Raw genomic sequence first — 19,098 nt, 5'->3', positions numbered from 1 at the left:
TATTACCACTCTCTGCCGTCTGCCACCCAGCCATCCCTTTATCCATTGCAGAAACGTGCCCTTAATGCCATACTGCTCCAATTTGTACAGCAGTCTTCCATGTGCAACAGTATCAAACACTTTCCTGAAATCCAAATATATATATATCAAAATTATTTTTAGCTTCTAGTTCCTTTGTGACCACATCATAGTCTCCAATCAAATTGGTCAGACACGACTTCCCCTTAACAAACCCACGATGTGTCTGAACTATTGCTGCTGTCTTGTCTAGGTGATCCTGTATCACTTCTTTAACCACTGACTCCATTATTTTCCCCAGAACAGAAGTTAAACTAACAGGTCTGTAATTACTTGTGTCACTCTTTGAACTCCCTTTGTGAATTGGGGATACATTTGCACATCTCCAGTCCATGGGGATCTCCCCTGGCTCTAAGGATGCTCTCATAATTATGGCTAAGGGTTTTCTTACTTCCCTTGCTGCCTACTCCATTATAAAAGGATAGATTCCATCTGCCCCAGGTGCCTTTTTTATGTTTAACTAAAACAATTTCTCCTCCACTTTGCTCTCAGTAATCACAAAATCACTTAGTTCCCTGTTAGAGTTTGATAAACTTCTGGCATTCCCTTCCTTGAATAACTCTTCATGTGTGATGTAGATGCAGAATACTCATTCACTTTATCAGCTGCTTGAGCAGGATCATCAGAGTTGAACCATGTATGTTAAGTGGACCAATCTGATTCATACCCCCCTTCCTTCTAGAGTTTACATAAGTACAGAACTCTTTGCTCTTTTTCTTTGTGTCTTTTGCCAAAGATTTCTCGTAATATGCTTTCGCCTGCCTTACCTCCTTTGTAACTTGATTACTGACTAGCTTATACTTGTGATAGGCTTCTGTGTCGTCTGATAATTTACATTCATCCCATGCATTTTTCTTCCGTCACTAGCCTCATTAATTCATCCGACATCCATTTTGGCCTGAACCTTGAACAGTATTTCTTTGGTATAAAAAGCCTAGTAGCCTCCAAGATTAAGTCCCTGAGGGCTTCCCATTTAGAATTCACCACTGGTAACATCATCAGTTGATCCCACTGTACAGAATTTAAAAACTGTCTGCTTCTTCTGTAGTCACCTTTACGAAAACAAAAACCTTTCCCTTTACCCGTGATCGTAGTTACATCTTTAAGTAAATCCCACATCAGTACACGGTGATCACTGTCATCTAGTTGTTCCTTTATCTGCAAATTCCTAATGCATGCATCATCACTGCTGATAATCAGATCAAGGATATTACTCCCTCTTCTTGCCCCTCAAACATGTTGCTGTAGAAAACAATCCTCCAATAAATCTACAAAAGTCTTGATAGTATGCAAGTGACCACCCACAATTTCCAGTAAATATCTGGAAAGTTAAAATCCTCCATTACAAGACATTCTGATTTACTGGCCCATTCTATTTCTCTGCACAACTGTTCATTGTACTCATTAGTGTCATTAGGCCTATAACATACTACTACTTTCATTTTCCACTTCCCTGTGTTTATGTCACACCAAACAGGCTCAGCATTGCACTGTCCACCCATGTCAACTGGATGCACTTCCTTAGATTTTGTTTTTCTTAACTAACTGCATAACCCCTCCTCCCTTCCTACCCTGTCTGTTCTTTCTGTACACATTGTACTCCCCAAATTCGAATTCTGCACTGCTTGTATCTTTGTGATACTGTGTCTCTGATATCCCAACAATATCTGCCTTTGATGTCTTGACCAGCACTTCAAATTCATCAATTTTATTTACTATACTTCTAGCATTGGTGTACATGCAAGTATACATGCACTTCTTCTTACTCTTAGTAAGAAGAAGTGCATGTATACCTAACACAGCCCATGTATTTACTTGTTCCAAGATGACTCCCAGCAGCTCTTGAAATCTCCAGCAACTTGCTCTCTAGGCTGCTGCTCCGTACAATAGAAGCACTGCAAGAATCACTTTAGCTTCTGCCTGCATTAATCTTTTAGTCTGTGAATCCCCCAAACTAGCAGTTTTCTGACCCACCTAACACTGCCTTGATAGCATCAGCAAATATTCTTGCACCCTTTCTGTTTAAGTGTATCCCATCCCTGTAGAAGCAGTCTCTCTTGCTAGCAAGCACAGACCATGCTGAAAAAAATTCTACCCCTTTAGCCTTGCACAATCTCTCCAGGGCTGAATTGATTGACAAGGTTCTCATAATATACTCCCTCCTATCGTGTCTGGGCAGAATTGCAGACACTTTCAAATTTAACCCTAACTTGCAACTTTTTTTCAGCACTGACCTGTACTTGTTATGTAAATCTGCAGATCTCTTACTCTTGAGTTCATTAGTGCCAACGTGTACAACAATATCATCTTTTATGCCCTTAAAAGATGATATCTGCTCTACAACATCATCAACTTTTGTTGTCCCTGCAGGCAAACATACCCTGGTTCTGTTCCACCTATCCTTTTTGCATACTATATTCCCCATCTCCCCAACGATAGAGTCACCGACAATAACTAGTTACTGTGGGACCAGCGCATTCTGCCTTGGAGATTGCCGCTGTGTTGCCTCATGTACAGGAATGAGCTCTGGCATTGAGTTGGGCAACTGAGAACTTGATGGGCCCCTCATATTAATTTCTTCATGGGAATTTACCCTACACCTCAAACTTTCATAGACGCCCATCAGAACGCTCAGTTGGCGCCTAATTTCTTCACAGTCTCTGCACCTAGCACACACAAAGACCTCCTCCTTGGCTAGATCATGTTTTGTTCTAGACAGGTCTGCAAATATTTCACATTTCGTGCATTGTTTTAGACTGTGATGCATGGGAGAATCGCCCCTTTCAGTTCTCCCGCGAGCCACAGCACTCTGGCTATTCTGTGAACACTGCTTTGCTGCTCTAGTCTGGGTCATGATTCCGATTAAGTATAATTTAATTAACAATGAAATTTAATAAGATTAATAAATTTTATTGATAATGCTATACTAATCTAACTTATTTTTAATACACTGCAATGTATATCGCTATCTAGTTTTACATTAAACCTTATGGTATTCCGTATCGTATAACAATGGCGGCAAGTTAGGAAAATAAAATCTACGGACACTAAGTATTAACTTTCAAAATCGCTATCTAAATTCAGATTAAACCCCGGAGCTTGGCTAGAACTAATGCTAATATGCAATGCAGGGAAATTGACTTACATTTTTTTTTTATTATTGACATGAACCACTATTGACAGCTTGATTGTCACTATCAGTGTCCTTCGCAACAGCAAAACAATGAAAGAGACATGGCAGGATATAGTGTTGCTTTGTAGCTTTTATAGTGTCTCATGCTTGGTGGCACAATAGGTCTTAATCCTGTGCATGTATACTTTTATTTTAACCATGTCATTTCTGAGCTGTTTATTTCAGAAGCCTCTGTCATTTCGATTTTTCACATTTTCAAATAATGTAACATGCAGCTTCACACAATGCTGTTCTTTAGGCAATGCCCTCCAGGGTATGTACTATGGAGAGGAAAAGTTATCTTTACGGAGGTATTTAGATACATCGAAAAACACAGTCCAGTTTCACAGGATTTTTTTTTTTTTTTTTTTTAATTTAAAAATTCTGTTACCTTCCTTACAGGAAAAAATCTGAAACAAAAAAAAATTTCTTTTACCTATAGTAAGAAACTTTTCTTGCCCTCACACTCCGGATAACTAATATCTTTAAGATACAAGATTACAAAGGAAATAACTTACCACACACTGCGAGCTACCAATTTGACAATTTACCCTTTTGATCTTGGGAACCAAATTAATCTTTCCAAAACAAGAAAAAAACTTTTGACACAACACATTTATACTTTTCGAAGCCACTAAATCAACAGAAAATAACTTATTTTTCAAACAATGTACTTTATTCTGTCAAAATCAAAAATACCTTGTCACTATTATATCATTATAAATAGTTATATGCAATACAAATGCCAAGCATTATTGCAAAACATTCAATCAGTATTCTAGTAGATGTTAATTTCATGTGCCTTTACATTTATGGCACTCGTTGGTTGACTGCTTAAGAATGACCACACATATGCACAGTGCTTGGGTGCATTTTGAATTCAGACATGCATTGCAGTACATCACTCCTAGTGTTGGTTTATGCATATATGTTTAAGGGCAGCAAACATGTTAAGTCTAATCTCTCACCCCCACCATGCTCTCTGTCAATTCTGTACACATTGTACTTCCAATATTCAAATTTCTACATCCCTTATGTCTAAGTGACACTGTCTCTGATATCCCTATCTGCATTTGACCTTAATCACTACTTCAAATTTATTTACCATGCTCCTAGCATTAGTATACATGCAAGTATTCATGCACCTGTTCTTTCTCTTAGATACTCTAACACAACCCATGTTGTGATGATTAAGTTTTCTTTATGTGGGACCCCTGGTAGCATGATGGGTATATTGTATGGTATCTTTATGTACAATAAATATTAATTAATTTATTTAATTCTCATGTTTAAGGTTTTCTAAGACAGTATTAATTTGCACAAAAATAAAATTTCGAAACTTCAACTTCAAGCTAAAAGTTGTTACATGGGAGTCTAAAACACTATTTAGGTCCCAGTCCCATTTTTGAATCAAATGGAACAAATTCTTGGCATCCAGATCAGCTGGTGTATAATCTCACTGCTTTTACTCTGTCAACTTGTAACTTGAGGGGTAGTGGTGTGTGCATGTGCGTGACACTGGGAATACTGGGAAATTTTACTGTGTAAAAGTATGAGGATTACACATAAAGAAGACATTGAGCTTCTTGAAAGGGCCTAAAGATGGGTAACACATTTTGTAAGATTAGCAAATGGACATTCATATGAGGAAAGACTTCGAATATGTAGCCTTCAGAATTTGTTAACTTTGAAGCCCACTAGGCAACCTAAAGGGGGATCTTATCGAGGTCTAAGTTCTTAGAGGGAATAGTAAAATGAGTGAGGTTGAAATTTTCATGGTTATAAATGATAACAGAATTAGGTGTCATAAATTCAAATCGTGGCGGAAGAGGTTTAGACTGGATTGTAGGAAGTTTTCTTTTATCTAGTAAGTTGTTAATTACTGAAATAAGTTGCTGCATGGGTGATTGAAGCTGATAGTGCAGGCAATTTCAAAGGTCAGCTAGATACGTACTTATGTGAGGAGGGATTCACATAGCTAGTTTATTTTATTTATTCATTTTTTTGGCTCTCTGCAGCAAAAGCCTGAGGTTTCCTTGCACCATATGGCCAGTACTAATGCCAAACTAGCTGTGTTCCTGTATGTGATGGGATATTTACAATATACACATCTTTTTTTAATATTTTTTTGTTGAATCACGGTGTCTCAATAATTTAGCTATTCTAGGGTATGTATATTAGAATATGTATATCTAGTGCATTCTTGATAACATAATGTACCCGCAAAATAAAATTTGTAATAAGACAATTTTGGCTTTTATTTTCATGTTTTTAAAAATGACAGTTTCCCTAATCTAAGCTTCCTAGTGAATTTGTTTTAATTGTTTATTTATGCATAGTTATGTGCATAAATTTATCTAAGTACATAAAGGAATTTATGCACTGTTTTTATTTTTTCACAAAAAATCTTATTTTTTGTTTTCCAGAAACATTTTGCCTCAGTTGTTGGATTTCCTCATTTATTTCAAATACTACATGTTCTTGGGCAGCCATCAGAAAAACTTTTAGAATCCCTCATGTTTCTGGTAAGTTTATTATTTTATTTATCATGTATGACAAGCAACATTTATAATTTACCTGTAGAAAATATTACTGTTTTTATATTACTCAGTTGCTTTTTTTTACTCTTTGATAATTAAAATTGAATTCGGTATTTAAATCACTAAATGTGATGTTCACTTCTCTGTATTATTAGTCACATACACAAATGTGTAATGCTGTTATCATTACCATGTCTGTCTGTCCGTCCATTCTCCTAACCAACCAACTAGCCAATCAACACTTTTCCTGTTAGATCTTTAGTCCCAGCCAGAGTAAGCCCCGCTATTTTCTAATGCTTATTTGATGCTGTTGATCTGCTTTCTTTTTGATCTATTTATAGGCCTATTATTATTCTCTCTTTTTTTTTTATTTTATTTATTTATTTTTTTAATATCTATTTTGCTAAATTTCCCCTTCTCCCATCCTTTATGTTCTCACTTCATCTTAGTTTTTCTTTGCTTACTTTTGACTCAATTTTAGTTGACCCAGATTTTTTTTTTTTTTTCTTATTTGTGATATGATCTTCTTCCATCTATTATTTCTATTTATTTCTCTTAAAACTCAAGATTTTGATCAATTATTTCTTACCCAGCTCTCAGCTCCATAAATTAAAATAGGCTTAAAAACTGTTTCTCATTCTGCTTTTTATACAAGTGAATTTTTTTTTTCAATGAACTGGTTTTGAAAGATGCCATGGAAAAAATATAGAGCAATGAGAAATACTGAAGCCAGTAACAGGTCAAGTTGATCTGTAACAGTACTACAAAAGGTTAGACTGATAAAGGCACATATGAGAGAATGCTGTGTGTGTGTGAATTGAATATAAAGACGAAAAGAGTGAATCAGATTGGACTCTCGTATAATGGCTGTGGGAAAGTCTTAGATAACCCACCTAATGTTGCAAATGAGTGGAACAGGTACTTTGCATTGATATTTACAGATGAAACACCCTTCATGGTATGGAGAAACTGTAATCAATGCTGGGAAGCATGAAATTAGCAATGTTGTAATTTCATAAGATTATTTATTAGAATAGCTTATGAGCCTAAAGACAAGTAAAGCTTCTGAAGTTGATGGCATATGCCCAGTAATTTTGATGGATGCAGCAAAAGGGTGTATACAATCATTAAGATAAATTAGAGGCATCACTGAACTCAAGAAAAATTCCCTTGGATTGGAGAAGTGCCACCTTATCACTAATACATAGAGGTGATTCTGAAATTGAAGTGGATAACTACTGACTGTAGTGATCAAAAATCGTGGAAATTAATGGACAAGAGGGATTGCAGGATCATATATATAAAAATGGAATTCTGAAGGAAACAGCATGATTTCATAAAGGGAAAATCACGTTTAACCAACTTGGTTATCTGTTTTGACAAAATCACTCATAAGCTGGATGTGTGAAATAATTTCAACATTGTTTACTTGGATTTCAGCAATGCATTTGACTTGTTACCATATGAGGTTTCTGTATCAGCTGGAACATGTTGGAATCACAGGAAAAACCTTAGATGTCTCTCAGTGTAGGAGACATAGGGTTGTGATTAATGATTACTCCTCAGCTTGGGCTAATGAAAGAAGTGGAGTTTCCCGATTTTTGTTATTTTTGATTTTCTTAAATGGCATTGATGAAGGGATAGAGGGTGTGGTGTCAAAAATGCAGTGATGTCAAGATCGGTGTAGTAATTAGTGATCAGTGGAAAGCAGTTCTTCAGGACCACTTATATAGGCTTCTATGGTTGTCAGAAAAGTGGCAGCTGTGTTTTAAGGCTGCAAAATGTAAGGTTTTACACTTGGGAAACAGCAACCACAAAATAACTTATTGGTGAGGTGTTGAATAAAAACAGAAGAAGAAGAAAGGGATTTGGGGTTATAATTCAGGCAGACACGAAGTTCTCTGAGTAGTGTAGACAGTTGGTAAGGAAGGCCTGTGTCCTTTTATGAAATATTTGTAGAGATAGGGAGGTCATAAACCTACTTCATAAGACAGTTGTAAGACCACTTGGAATACTGCATCGAATACTGGTGTGGAGACCACATCTAAAAAAAAAGAGAGACTTTAAGCTAACGAGTACAAAGATGGGCAATGCATCTGATGAGAACAGCAAAAAGTGCACTCATGAGGAAAAACTTCCAATATCTGGGATACAGAGTTTGGTAACTGGGCATATTTGAGGAGATGAGGTGTATAAGGACCTGAAAATAGAAATTAAAGTGAAGGAGGCTGAAATTTTTGCTGTTATAAATGATTTCATAACTGGCGGACATAAAATTCAAATTATGGGAAAGAGGTTTAGACTGGATTGCAGGAAGTTTACTTAAGCCTGAGAGTTGTTAATGACTGGAATAAGTTGAGGCTGACAGCTTTGGGAGATGCAAAGGTCAGCTGGATACTTATGTGAGTAGTGTGTCAAATGGGTAATTATTATTATTTTTTATTTAATTATTTTTTAAATTAATTATTACTTTATATATTTATTTTTTTTGGCTGATGCACTCGAGACCACCTGCTTTCTTGCATCACATGGCTAATACTGATAAAATACACTTCCTGCGTTATTCATTTTATTATATATTTCATTGTCTAATCTTCATCTTTCAAATACTGTTACTAGGCATATAAAATTACTAACTCTTTCCAGTTACTTATTTAGTCTACACTAGACTTTCTTTGTATCTTTCTGCTTATGTGTGTGTGTAATTTTCATGCCAGATTTTCTACAACCTTTGTCAAATTTTTGATGATTTTGTAAGCTATTTGATAGCAAAATATCACCCATATATAATTTGCTATTAGCAACTTCCATTCTTTTATTAAATGCCCTTGAAAATTATAAAAAGAAGTTATGATTAAGGTGCAGTCCTGCAAGTTTCACTCTGAGTTTAATTTAAATCATGTTACAGTGCTTCCTTCACTGCAGATTTTTTAGTTTTATACAAACTTTCTACTCTCCTTAAAAAAGATTATCCTTGATGTTTTATTTTTCAAAAAATTGAAAGAGCAGCTTTCTGGGTATTCATCATTACAGGTTCTTGTTGTGTTCTCATCACTTTTCTATAATTTGTCTTACTGCAAGTTTTTGATCCTGTCATCTGATCTTTGGCTTAAAGTTTAACACTTTCACTGATGAGTTCAGTGAACAAGTTAGGCCCTGAGCTGTGAGTTTTCCACTAGTGGCTGGTTCTGTGGAGTGAGATTTCTGCTAGCAGCTGGAAAAACTTCATGAAGAAACTTGCTCTGTAGAGTTGAGTTTTTTCCATGGAGTTTTGAAAATTTGTAAAAATTAAAATTTTGTGCATGAATGCTTTTAAATATTAATATTTTTCTTATTTTGTATAGCAAAATTTAAAAAATCAATCAGAATTTAAAACAGCATTAAAAAACCTTTAAACAATTCTTAAAATAAAACTCATTGTTACTTATTTTTTTTTGATTTAATAATATCTCTTTGCATCTTTATGCATCACTTAATTCAGTTTCATCCATTTATGGATCTGAATTCTAGAGAATTTTATCTTTGTAAACCAACCTGCATATGTCAGTGTTGTCTGTGCCGTGAAACCCAAGCTTTGAAAGCAATGTCAGTTGCTTCACTGATAGGATCAAAGTGTCCCAAGGCAGAAATTGAACACAGAATAGCATATTCTTTTGCTATCTAATGCCTGCAGTTGAAATATGATGTCTTAACCTTTATTACTTTGCCATATCAGACCACTTTTTTGATTAACATTTTCCCTTCAAAAGTAAATACTGTTGGTATTTACTTTTGTACAGTATTAAATACAAAAACTTAATAAATTAAAAATTACAAATTTATAAGTTTATTTGAATAGAGCTTACTTTTGTTATCCCATATTGCAACTATATAACTTATATTACATGCCTCCTTTAATGTTTCATTCTTTTAATATATACTTGCTTTTAAGCAGTAAAGTATATAAATAAAACATAAAATAAGAGAGAATAAAAAGAAAAGAAAAAATGAAGCAAAGAAAGAAAGAAAGAAAATAAAACTATTGCAAAATTGTTTTAGTTATATCAAAATGGAACAGCTTGTAGGATTTGAAGCATTAATGCTTCTAGTTACCTTTATTATTTCTTTTATGCATATTTGTGCAAAGATGGCATGTGCAGCAAATCATTGGAAGTTCTGATCTTGAATTATTAAACAAGAATATTTAATTTCTAGGCCTGTGAATCAATTTCCAGCCACCACAGGATCAAAAATGCCGAGGTAATTTTATCAGTTATCCAATGGCTTCCCGACATTCATTCATCCAAACTTCAAATTTGGGTTGTAGAAGAGATTTTAAAAAAATGTACTTCTGATATTCAAACTAAAATAAATTGTTGCAAAGCTAGGATGGTGGGTGCGATTCTGGATGTACTGGAAATGTGTTCAAAACTTACTGGAAGAGCAGTTGGTGAGTATAGTAATCTAAAAATTCCTTGATTTAAACATAAATATATACAGCCCTTTAAAACTTATAGGGTAAGCTTTTACATTAAGACAAAAGGTTGCCTATGTAATAAGCATCATAATATAAATATGTATATATTAATATATAGATATAAAATATATGAGCTATATATAGGCTACATATTGTTCATTTGTAGTTGAAAAAATTCTGCTTGTTCTGCATGCACTTAAATTAACTTAAAAATCACACCAGATATGAATACAATTAATTTTTGCTAATATATTTTTTATTGGCTTCTTAGGTTTTCTGGTCTTTTATGTTCTGTAAATCATCATCATCATCAGACATTTTCAATCCACTGCAGGATGAAGGCCTCTCCAGCAACTTTCCAGTTCCTTCTGTTTTGAGCACTGGCCATCCATTTACTACCCAAAAACTCATGAATTTAATCTATCCATCTCCGCCTTTGTCTTCTAGGTTTTCTTTTCTAGCTTCTCTTGGGTACCGTTCTGTTATTTTTTTAGTCCATCTGTCATCATGTCTTCGAGCTATGTATCCTGCCCAAGACCATTTTAATTCTTTAGTTTTGATAAGAATGTCCTTTACTTGAGTTTGCTGCCTAATCCATGTGTTTCTCTTCTTATCTAACAGTCTGATTCCCAATATAATTCGTTCCATTCTTCGCTATGTAGTTCTCAGCTTCTCTTCCATTCTTTTGGTGAGTGCCCAAGTTTCACTTCCATAAGTCATGGTGGGGAGTATACATTGGTTCATTATTTTACGTTTCAGACAAACTGGGATATTGCTCTTCAGTATGTGACTATATTTCCTGAATGCTGTCCATCCAAAATTTATTCTTCTCTTGACTTCCAGCCATTTATCATTATTACAGCTAATAACGTGTCCCAGATAAGTATATGACTCCACCTTTTCAATTACTGCTCTTTCAATCATTATTTCCCTTTCTGTGGCATACTTGTTCATCATTACTTTTGTTTTTAGCCATATTCATCTTTAGTCCTAAATCCTTACTAACTGTGCGTAACTGATTAAGATTTTCCTCTAATTCTTTGGGATCGTGGCTTATGACCACAATGTCATCTGCAAATCGTAAATGGTTTAGGTACTCTCCGTTCACATTGACTCCTTTCTGTGACCAGTCTAATCTTCTGAAAGCTTCCTCAAGGGCAGCAGTAAACAGCTTCGGAGATATTGTGTCTCCTTGTCGAACTCCTTTCTCGATTTTAAATTTCCTACTGTCTTTGTCTAGCCTAATAAAGGAGGTAGCATTCTCATATATTTTCTTCAAAATCATAATATGCGGGGTATCTATGCCTTGTCTTTCTAGTGCCCGAAACATTGCCTTATGCTGTATGGAGTCAAATGCCTTTTCATAATCCACAAATGCCAGGCATAATGGTGTTTTATATTCATTTGCTTTCTCCATTAGCTGTGATATTCATTTGCTTTCTCCATTAGCTGTGATATTACGTGAAGGTGATCCATAGTTGAGAATCCTGTCTTAAAGCCAGCTTGCTCTTTCGGTTGATTCTCATCAAGTATTCTTTCTAATCTGTTAGTAATGACCATTGTGAACAGCTTGTAGATGTGGGATAACAAGGTAATTTGTCTCTAATTTCCAATTTCTGATTTATCTCCTTTCTTATGCAGCAAAACTATGATTGCATTATTTCACTGCTTAGGCGTCACACCTTTTCTAATGCACTTTGTGAAGAGCCTTGCCAGTTTTTGTGTTATGTCTCTTCCTCCCAATTTTAACAACTCTACAGTAACTTCATCTTCCCCCGGGGCTTTCTGATTCTTCATTTTCTTCAATGCATGTTCTACCTCATCAGGAAGAATATTGGGTATGTCGCATGTGTTACTACTTTGCAATCCATCTTCCTCACTGCTGGCATCATTCCCTCGCTCCTTGTATAATTCTCTATAGTAGTCTTCTGCTATTTGAATTATGCCCTCTCTGCTGTTTATAAGTACACCATTGCTATTCTTCAGTTTCAGTATCATTTGTCTTTCTGTATTACTGCTCATGGCTGCTGATTTAAATCCTTTGTTTTCCCTTAATGCTTGTTCTACTTTTCTTGTGTTAAATCTTCTTATGTCCTTCCTGAGTCTCTTTCTAATGGCTTTGCATAACTCAGTATACTCAATTTTTTCCCTGTCAGTGTTTTTCTTGCTCTTCATTTGTCGTCTTCGGTTCATCACGACAAGTGTTTCTTCACTAATTTTTTCTTCTTTGGATTTCTTTTTCCCTATAGGTTTCTTGGACTTTATCACTTTCAGAAAGTTGTAATATTCCTCGTCGATATCTTGGTCCTGAGCAGTCTGCAGAAGCTCAAACTTGAGTTCCGGTACATACTGCTTTTTCTCCTCTTCTGTTATCTCGAAGACCTTTGTATTATTTACTCGAGTCAGTTTTTTCCTTTCCTTTCCTACATCTATATCAAGTGTACATTTTACCATTCTGTGATCACTTCCAACATTTACCTTATTCAGGACGGTAACATCATTCCAATATATCTTCTGTTAGTGAGCATGAGGTCGATTTCATTAGTTGTTAATCCATTTGAACTTCCATGTCCACTTTCTGTTCACCCTTTCCTTGAAAAAAGTGTTCATTACTGACAGTCCTTGAGATTCTGCAAATTCTACAAGTCTTTCACCTCTTTCATTTCTTTCACCAATTCCAAAATTTCCTATAGTTCCCCTTTCTGCGCTGTTTTGTCTTTTTCCAACCTTAGCATTGAAGTCCCCCATAATAATAGTGTTAGTGGGTTTTCTGCTCATCTAGAAGACTCAGTTTCGGTGTACATTTCTTCAACCTCTTCATCATCATGGCTCGATGTTGGTGCATAAATCATTATAACCTTTAGCTTGTATCTCTTAGAAATCTTGAGTATTAGTCTTGACACCCTTGGTGATGTGCTTTTGAATTCCAAAATGTTGTTTTTAAAATCTTTATGGACCAGAAACCCAACTCCACCTTCACTCCTTTCACTGTTTCCATTGGTGTACAGCAGATTTCCACTTGATAAACTTATAAGTGATTCATTTCTTCTTCTTGTTTCAGTCAAACAAGAAGTTCTGTAAATTCTGTAAATAATACATAATACAAGTTCTGTAAATAATACATAGAAATTAGTGCAAAACTTCCTGTCTATATGAAGCAGACTTCAAGGAAGAAAAGTTTAGTATGCATAAATGGCATTCGTATAGTGCATCACATATTGTGAAATTCTTCATAAGTTGCCTATTCTTCAAATAAGTAACACTTTCTAAGTAGAGAAGACTATTGCTACTTATTCTCAATTGAGTGCCACCACCCAGATGAAACTGTTTTGAAAATGATATTCCCTTTGTTGATGGGTGGGGGATACCTAGAGCAAAAGAGTAACCACCAGTTTTGAAATATTTATACAATATGAAATGCCGAAAAGCATAAAATATTTCAAAATATTAGTTTAGGGCTGCAATGTGTCAGGCTACAAGAACTTATACATAAGTTAGTGCCAGGCATCATGTCTATACGTGGGCAAAGTTCAAGAAAGAAAACTGTTTGCATAAACATCATTCTTACTGTACATCTCATATTGTGAATTCCTTCACAAGGAGTTACCTACTCTTAGGCTTCAAGTATGTAATGCTTTTCAAGTAGAGAAGAGTATCGTAACTTATTCTATTGCAGAGATTATTAAGACTGTTTTTTGCCCTAAACTAATATGGTTTTGAAATATTGTGCAAATATTTCACAAATAGGCTGTTACCTCTTACTCTGTGGGTGCCTACCCTCCCATCAATAAAGAGATTATCATCTTCGAAATGGTACTGTCTGAGTGGAAAACCAACTGAGAATGTGTAAGAGTAGGCAACTCACTGTGAAGGATTTTGAAATATGAGATGTGTAGTAAGAATGCTGTTTATGCAGACTTGGTTTTGCTTTCTTGAAATTTTCAATGCCTAGACATGATACTTTGCACTAACTTGTATGTATATAAATTCTTATAACCTGTGGCCTTACATACATAAGCCAATATACTCTGAGTGGTGGCACCCAACTGAGAGTACGCAACTCACTGCGAAGGATTTCACAATATGAGATGTATAGTAGGAATGTTTATGGTTTATGTAAACTTAGTTTTGCTTTCTTGATGTTTTGCTTTGCACTAATCTGTGTGTACATATAGTCTTATAAACCTGTGGTTTCTAGTTCTAAACTAATATGGTTCTCTAAATGTAATTTTTTTCTGAATAGGATGTCTGTTGAAACTTCTCGAAACTTTAGCATCTCATTCCATCTCCTCAAATGAATTAAAGCAGCTGTTTCTGTTGCTGCGGCCTGACGCTGAAGGAAAACAGGTAGGAGGTTTCTTTTAATAGATTGTTAGTAATTTATCAGTCACATAAATGCACAGGTTTCACAAAAGAAACTGATTAATTACCTTCATGCAGCAATATTAATCATACCGCTTTCCATTTTTAACTCTTCACAATTCAAGGCAAATGTTTAAAAAAAAAAAATTCTGTACTAGGTACATAATGTGTCCTGCCACTAGCATATTTAACATGTTTTACATTTAAGAGTCATTGGCAGGTGTTAAAAACATTTTAATTTTCAGATATCAATAAAATTCATGGATAATAATATAACAGTTTTGATTTTATTAATAATAATTACATATCAGTTACTGAAAGTATTGGTCTGTGGTGACTAAAGTAGGATATATAATTTTTACATTGAAGAGATTTTAGTTCACAACTAAATACACCATCTATAGTTGTTCTGTTATGTGTAGTATTTATTGAAAGATCTGATGACGTGTCCAAGTTGAAGAATGTTTTCATAAATGTGCAGAACTCTTTTCCAGCCTCAGAATTTAATTGTAAAGAAAAAAATTACATTCAATCTGAAAACACCAGGTGACTTGAAACCTGCTGCGTTTTCAAATTAATGCATTTCCCAGTTTCCGAAAGTTTTTTTGTATCTTAAAACCTTATGTCTGTTTCTAAATTCCTTAGCCTTCCTGATAGGCTATATATCCACATTATTCCATTTATTACGTGAGAAATTTTCCTTGTTCACATGTTCACATTTTCCACTATCCTGGAAAAACTACTGCAATTTTCAGAGGTTTGAAAGTTTTTCCTCTAGTATAGAGCTAAGATGAAGCTCCATGCAAAATTTCATTAAATTTGGTCCAGTAGAAGATAAATTATTGTTGCCATCATACAAGTATGATTCCAACAATACAAGTCACAATGATTCGTGGAAGCTGAAGATAAAGTCACTTCCGTAACGCTTTTAGCATGACAGTTTTTTGTTACAACATTTTTTGAATAGCACCAGTAAAAACGTTTTTAACATCAATATACAGGGTGTCTCAAAAATATTGGTACAAACGTTTAGGGGAGGTAGGTAACATCTAAAGGAATGTGAATCGCATAGGAACCCATAACCGGAAACATCACGGGAAAGTAGTAGCAGAGGCACAAGAAGTAGAAATGACAAGACAGTAATTAGCGGCAAACATTTATTTGACATAATATTAACAATGGAGTACGAGATGGACGCATTTCATGATGTTACAATAGATGCTCGAAGGTTCCACCATGGGATGCGATGCATGCGTGACACTGGTTGAACACACCTGGAGTTTCTTTGACAGCAGCAGCAGCGTAGACGAGTCTCGCCACGAGATCCATTTCTGTCTCCACAGGCGATTCATACATGATAGATTTCAAGGCCCCCACAGAAAGAAATCAAGGCTTGATAAATCAGGTGAGCGTGTGGGCCAGGCCACGGGTCCACCATGGCCAATCCATCAATGCCCAAAATGCCTGTTCAAATGGTCACTAACACACCTTCCATAATGGGCAGGCGCCCCGTCATGTTGAAACCAAACGTTGCATCTCACATTTGCTGGAACATCATCAAGTACCCCTGGTAGACTTGTTCAAGAAAGATCCGACATTTAGCGGAGTTCATGCGGGATGGTAACAGATATGAGCCGACTAAGCAGTCACTGACCATACCTGCCCACACATTTATTGCAAAGTGATGTTGTGCCGCATGGGGGCACACACCATGGGGGTTGTGAGCCCACACATGAGCATTGTGCTGATTGAATAAGCCTTCCCGAGTAAAATAAGCCTCATCCGTGAACAAAACATAGGCTGGAAAATTCAAGTCTTGAACACTTTCTTGGCGAAACCATTGCGCAAAAGCCACATATGCAGGATGATCTTGGGGGGGGGGGAGCAGTTACTGAACCCTTTGGAGATGAAAGAGGTGTAAGGAATTGTTGTGCCAGACACGCTGTACACTGCAACGAGACACTCCTAAGGAAGAGGCAACGGCACGTGTACACTGCAACGAGACACTCCTAAGGAAGAGGCAACGGCACGTATGCTGATAGTAGGATTATTCTGGATGGCATTCAACACACTTTCTTCCATGCAGGAGTTTATGTCGAACGTGGTCTGCCCGCACTACTCCTGTTACCTCTAAATGACCCATAATCGCACAAATCAAATTTTGATGCACACGTGCAAACAAATGGTGGTCCGGTACATGTCTGTCTGGGAAGCGTTCTTCATAAATTCATTGAGCGGCTCGTCCCTTGCCCTCTGCTAATCCATTTCACAGTTCGTATATCGATGCATGCTCTTCGTGTGGCGACTACTGCTTGAATGAGTAAACCAGAAATTTTCCCTCTCGCAAACTGATGAACAGCGCCATGTACCGACTTACGGTGGCATTGATGGGCGCCTCAATTTAGATCTTTTGAGGGCATCCACTCTGTCCTTCAAACTCTCATATAGGCCCATAACAACGCTGAGTTGTCGCCTGATTTCCTTACACTCCTTACATCGCTCACACACAAAGACATCCCCCATGGCAATATCATGTTCTGTTCCAGAGAGTTCAGCAAGCATTTCACAAGTTGCACATTTTTTAGGTTGTGATGCGTTTGGAGAATCGCACCCCCTCAGTTCTCCCCTGAATCACAGCACTCCTGCCACTTTGTGCCCGTTGGGGCATGCTATTTTAAATTAATAAGATCAATAAATTAAATGTCAATACTACGCTATCTAATAGAAACAGTGAAGCGTATTACTCTATATAATTATACGTTTGAGTTATCTAGCTACCTCAATTATGAATTTGAATTCCCTACCACTATATACAAAAACAATGGCTGCAAGATTCGAACGAAATAACGGTTTTACGTATATTTCGTTTACGTAGCACAGTAATCCACAAAAACTCTATCTAAATTTAAAAAAAAAACCAGCTTAACTATAACTATAAGACTACGTATTAAGTACAATATAAAATAACAATTATGTAAATAAAAAGGCAAACACTTATCGTGTTTCGGAGCCTGTAACTCACAGCTGTAATTTTTAAAGAGAGTCAGCGCCCCCTCAGTACTGAAGAAGTAATAGCTTCTTCAGTACTTGGAAACCTTATGGAATGGGCAACCAACAATAAGTTAAAAATATCAACTGCAAAATGCAAATGATGACCTTTAAGGGACAACTCAATCTACAGCGTCCCCCAGTCTTGAAAATTTACGGAAAACAAATTCCCTATGTCAGGAACACCAAATATGTGGGCCTGATGTTAGACAACAAGATGAACTTCATGCTCCACATAACCCACCAGAGAAAATTAAAAAGTTCACCACGTCCATCATTAGAATTACAAAAACCGACTGGGGACTAAGGCACAAAACCCTTATGCTCTACTATAAGGCAGTCTTTATCCCCACAGCAACCTATGCTGCCTCTGTGTGGTACAACAGAACCAAAAATACGAAAATTCAGTCGAAACTCCTCTCATTTCAACGAATGATGATCCTAACCATGCTTAGTTCCTGCAGAACTGTCTCAACAGAAACCCTACAAGCAATCGCAGGCATCATGCCTCTGGACCTCCATGTAGTATTCTGTGCTTTTTGCTATTCTATCAAGCATGCCAAACCCATGACTTTCAGGGGAATAACAATTAACACTCTTGCAGATATAAAATCTGAAAAGACCTGAGTCTGGACAGAATTGATGAAACAATGGCAAACACGCTAGAACATATCAACCAAAGGCAGAACAACTTTCATCTTCATCCCAGAAGTCTCTTTCACTGCAAACCTATGAACATTCTCCTGGTTCACTCCTAACATCTATACATCAATGAACTCAAAGCTGTATCAGTTTAGATTAGCTAACACTGATCCCTGCATATGCCAGCAAATAGAAGATTCAATCCACATCCTATACCACTGCTTCCTCTACCTGAACATTAGAAACATCCTGAAGACACAAATTCCCAGCCTTTCTCCAGGGAATGAGACACTCAGTAGAATCCATCACCAATTTAAAAACCTTCCAGCAGTTCTCAACTGAGCTATTTTCTAGAAGAAAATGACTTTTGGCAAACCAACCAGTCACAATTTCAAATCAAGATGCTTAGAATAACAGAGACCCTTTTTACCATTGTTTACTGTGAAGAACCCAAATTATGGAACTTTAAGAATCTTCTGTCTTCAATTCCTAGGGGATCTCATGTCTAAAACACGAAGATAGTCACTCTCTTCCATCTGAGAGACTGACAATGTTACCAACAGTAAATTCTAAGTGGGAAGCATTCAAGGAATTAATCGTGGATGCTACTAAAAGTTTCATACCTATTAAGAAATATTGTTCAAGGTTTAGGCTTAAATGGTTATCAAATGAACTAATGATACTCGTGACAGAGAAGAAAAATGCATGGGATGCATATAAATTATCAAGCGACTCAGAAGCCTATGGCAGATATAAGTTAATCTGTAATCAGGTCACGAAGGAGGTTAGGCAGGCGAAGG

The 19,098-nt window shown here is 36.2% G+C and overlaps 1 protein-coding gene across 2 annotated transcripts in view; it reads left to right on the top strand.

The window, feature by feature from the left end:
* The window catches only part of LOC150075774 (neurobeachin-like protein 1), a 693,585-nt gene that overhangs the window by 148,098 nt on the left and 526,389 nt on the right, over nucleotides 1-19,098 (top strand). For both annotated transcript variants that reach the window (XM_090387670.1, XM_090387669.1), the window contains exons 12-14: nucleotides 5,677-5,775; nucleotides 9,985-10,219; nucleotides 14,490-14,593. In XM_090387670.1, coding sequence (XP_090243796.1) covers nucleotides 5,677-5,775; nucleotides 9,985-10,219; nucleotides 14,490-14,593 — 438 coding nt within the window. The remainder of the gene's footprint in view (nucleotides 1-5,676; nucleotides 5,776-9,984; nucleotides 10,220-14,489; nucleotides 14,594-19,098) is intronic.

The sequence above is a fragment of the Mastigoproctus giganteus genome, chromosome 13 (genome assembly GCF_048544385.1).
Source record: "Mastigoproctus giganteus isolate SK-2022 chromosome 13, ASM4854438v1, whole genome shotgun sequence".
Classification (NCBI taxonomy): domain Eukaryota; kingdom Metazoa; phylum Arthropoda; class Arachnida; order Uropygi; family Thelyphonidae; genus Mastigoproctus; species Mastigoproctus giganteus.
The sequence above is the reverse complement of the archived record's forward strand: the minus strand, read 5'-3'. Positions and strand labels throughout refer to the sequence as shown.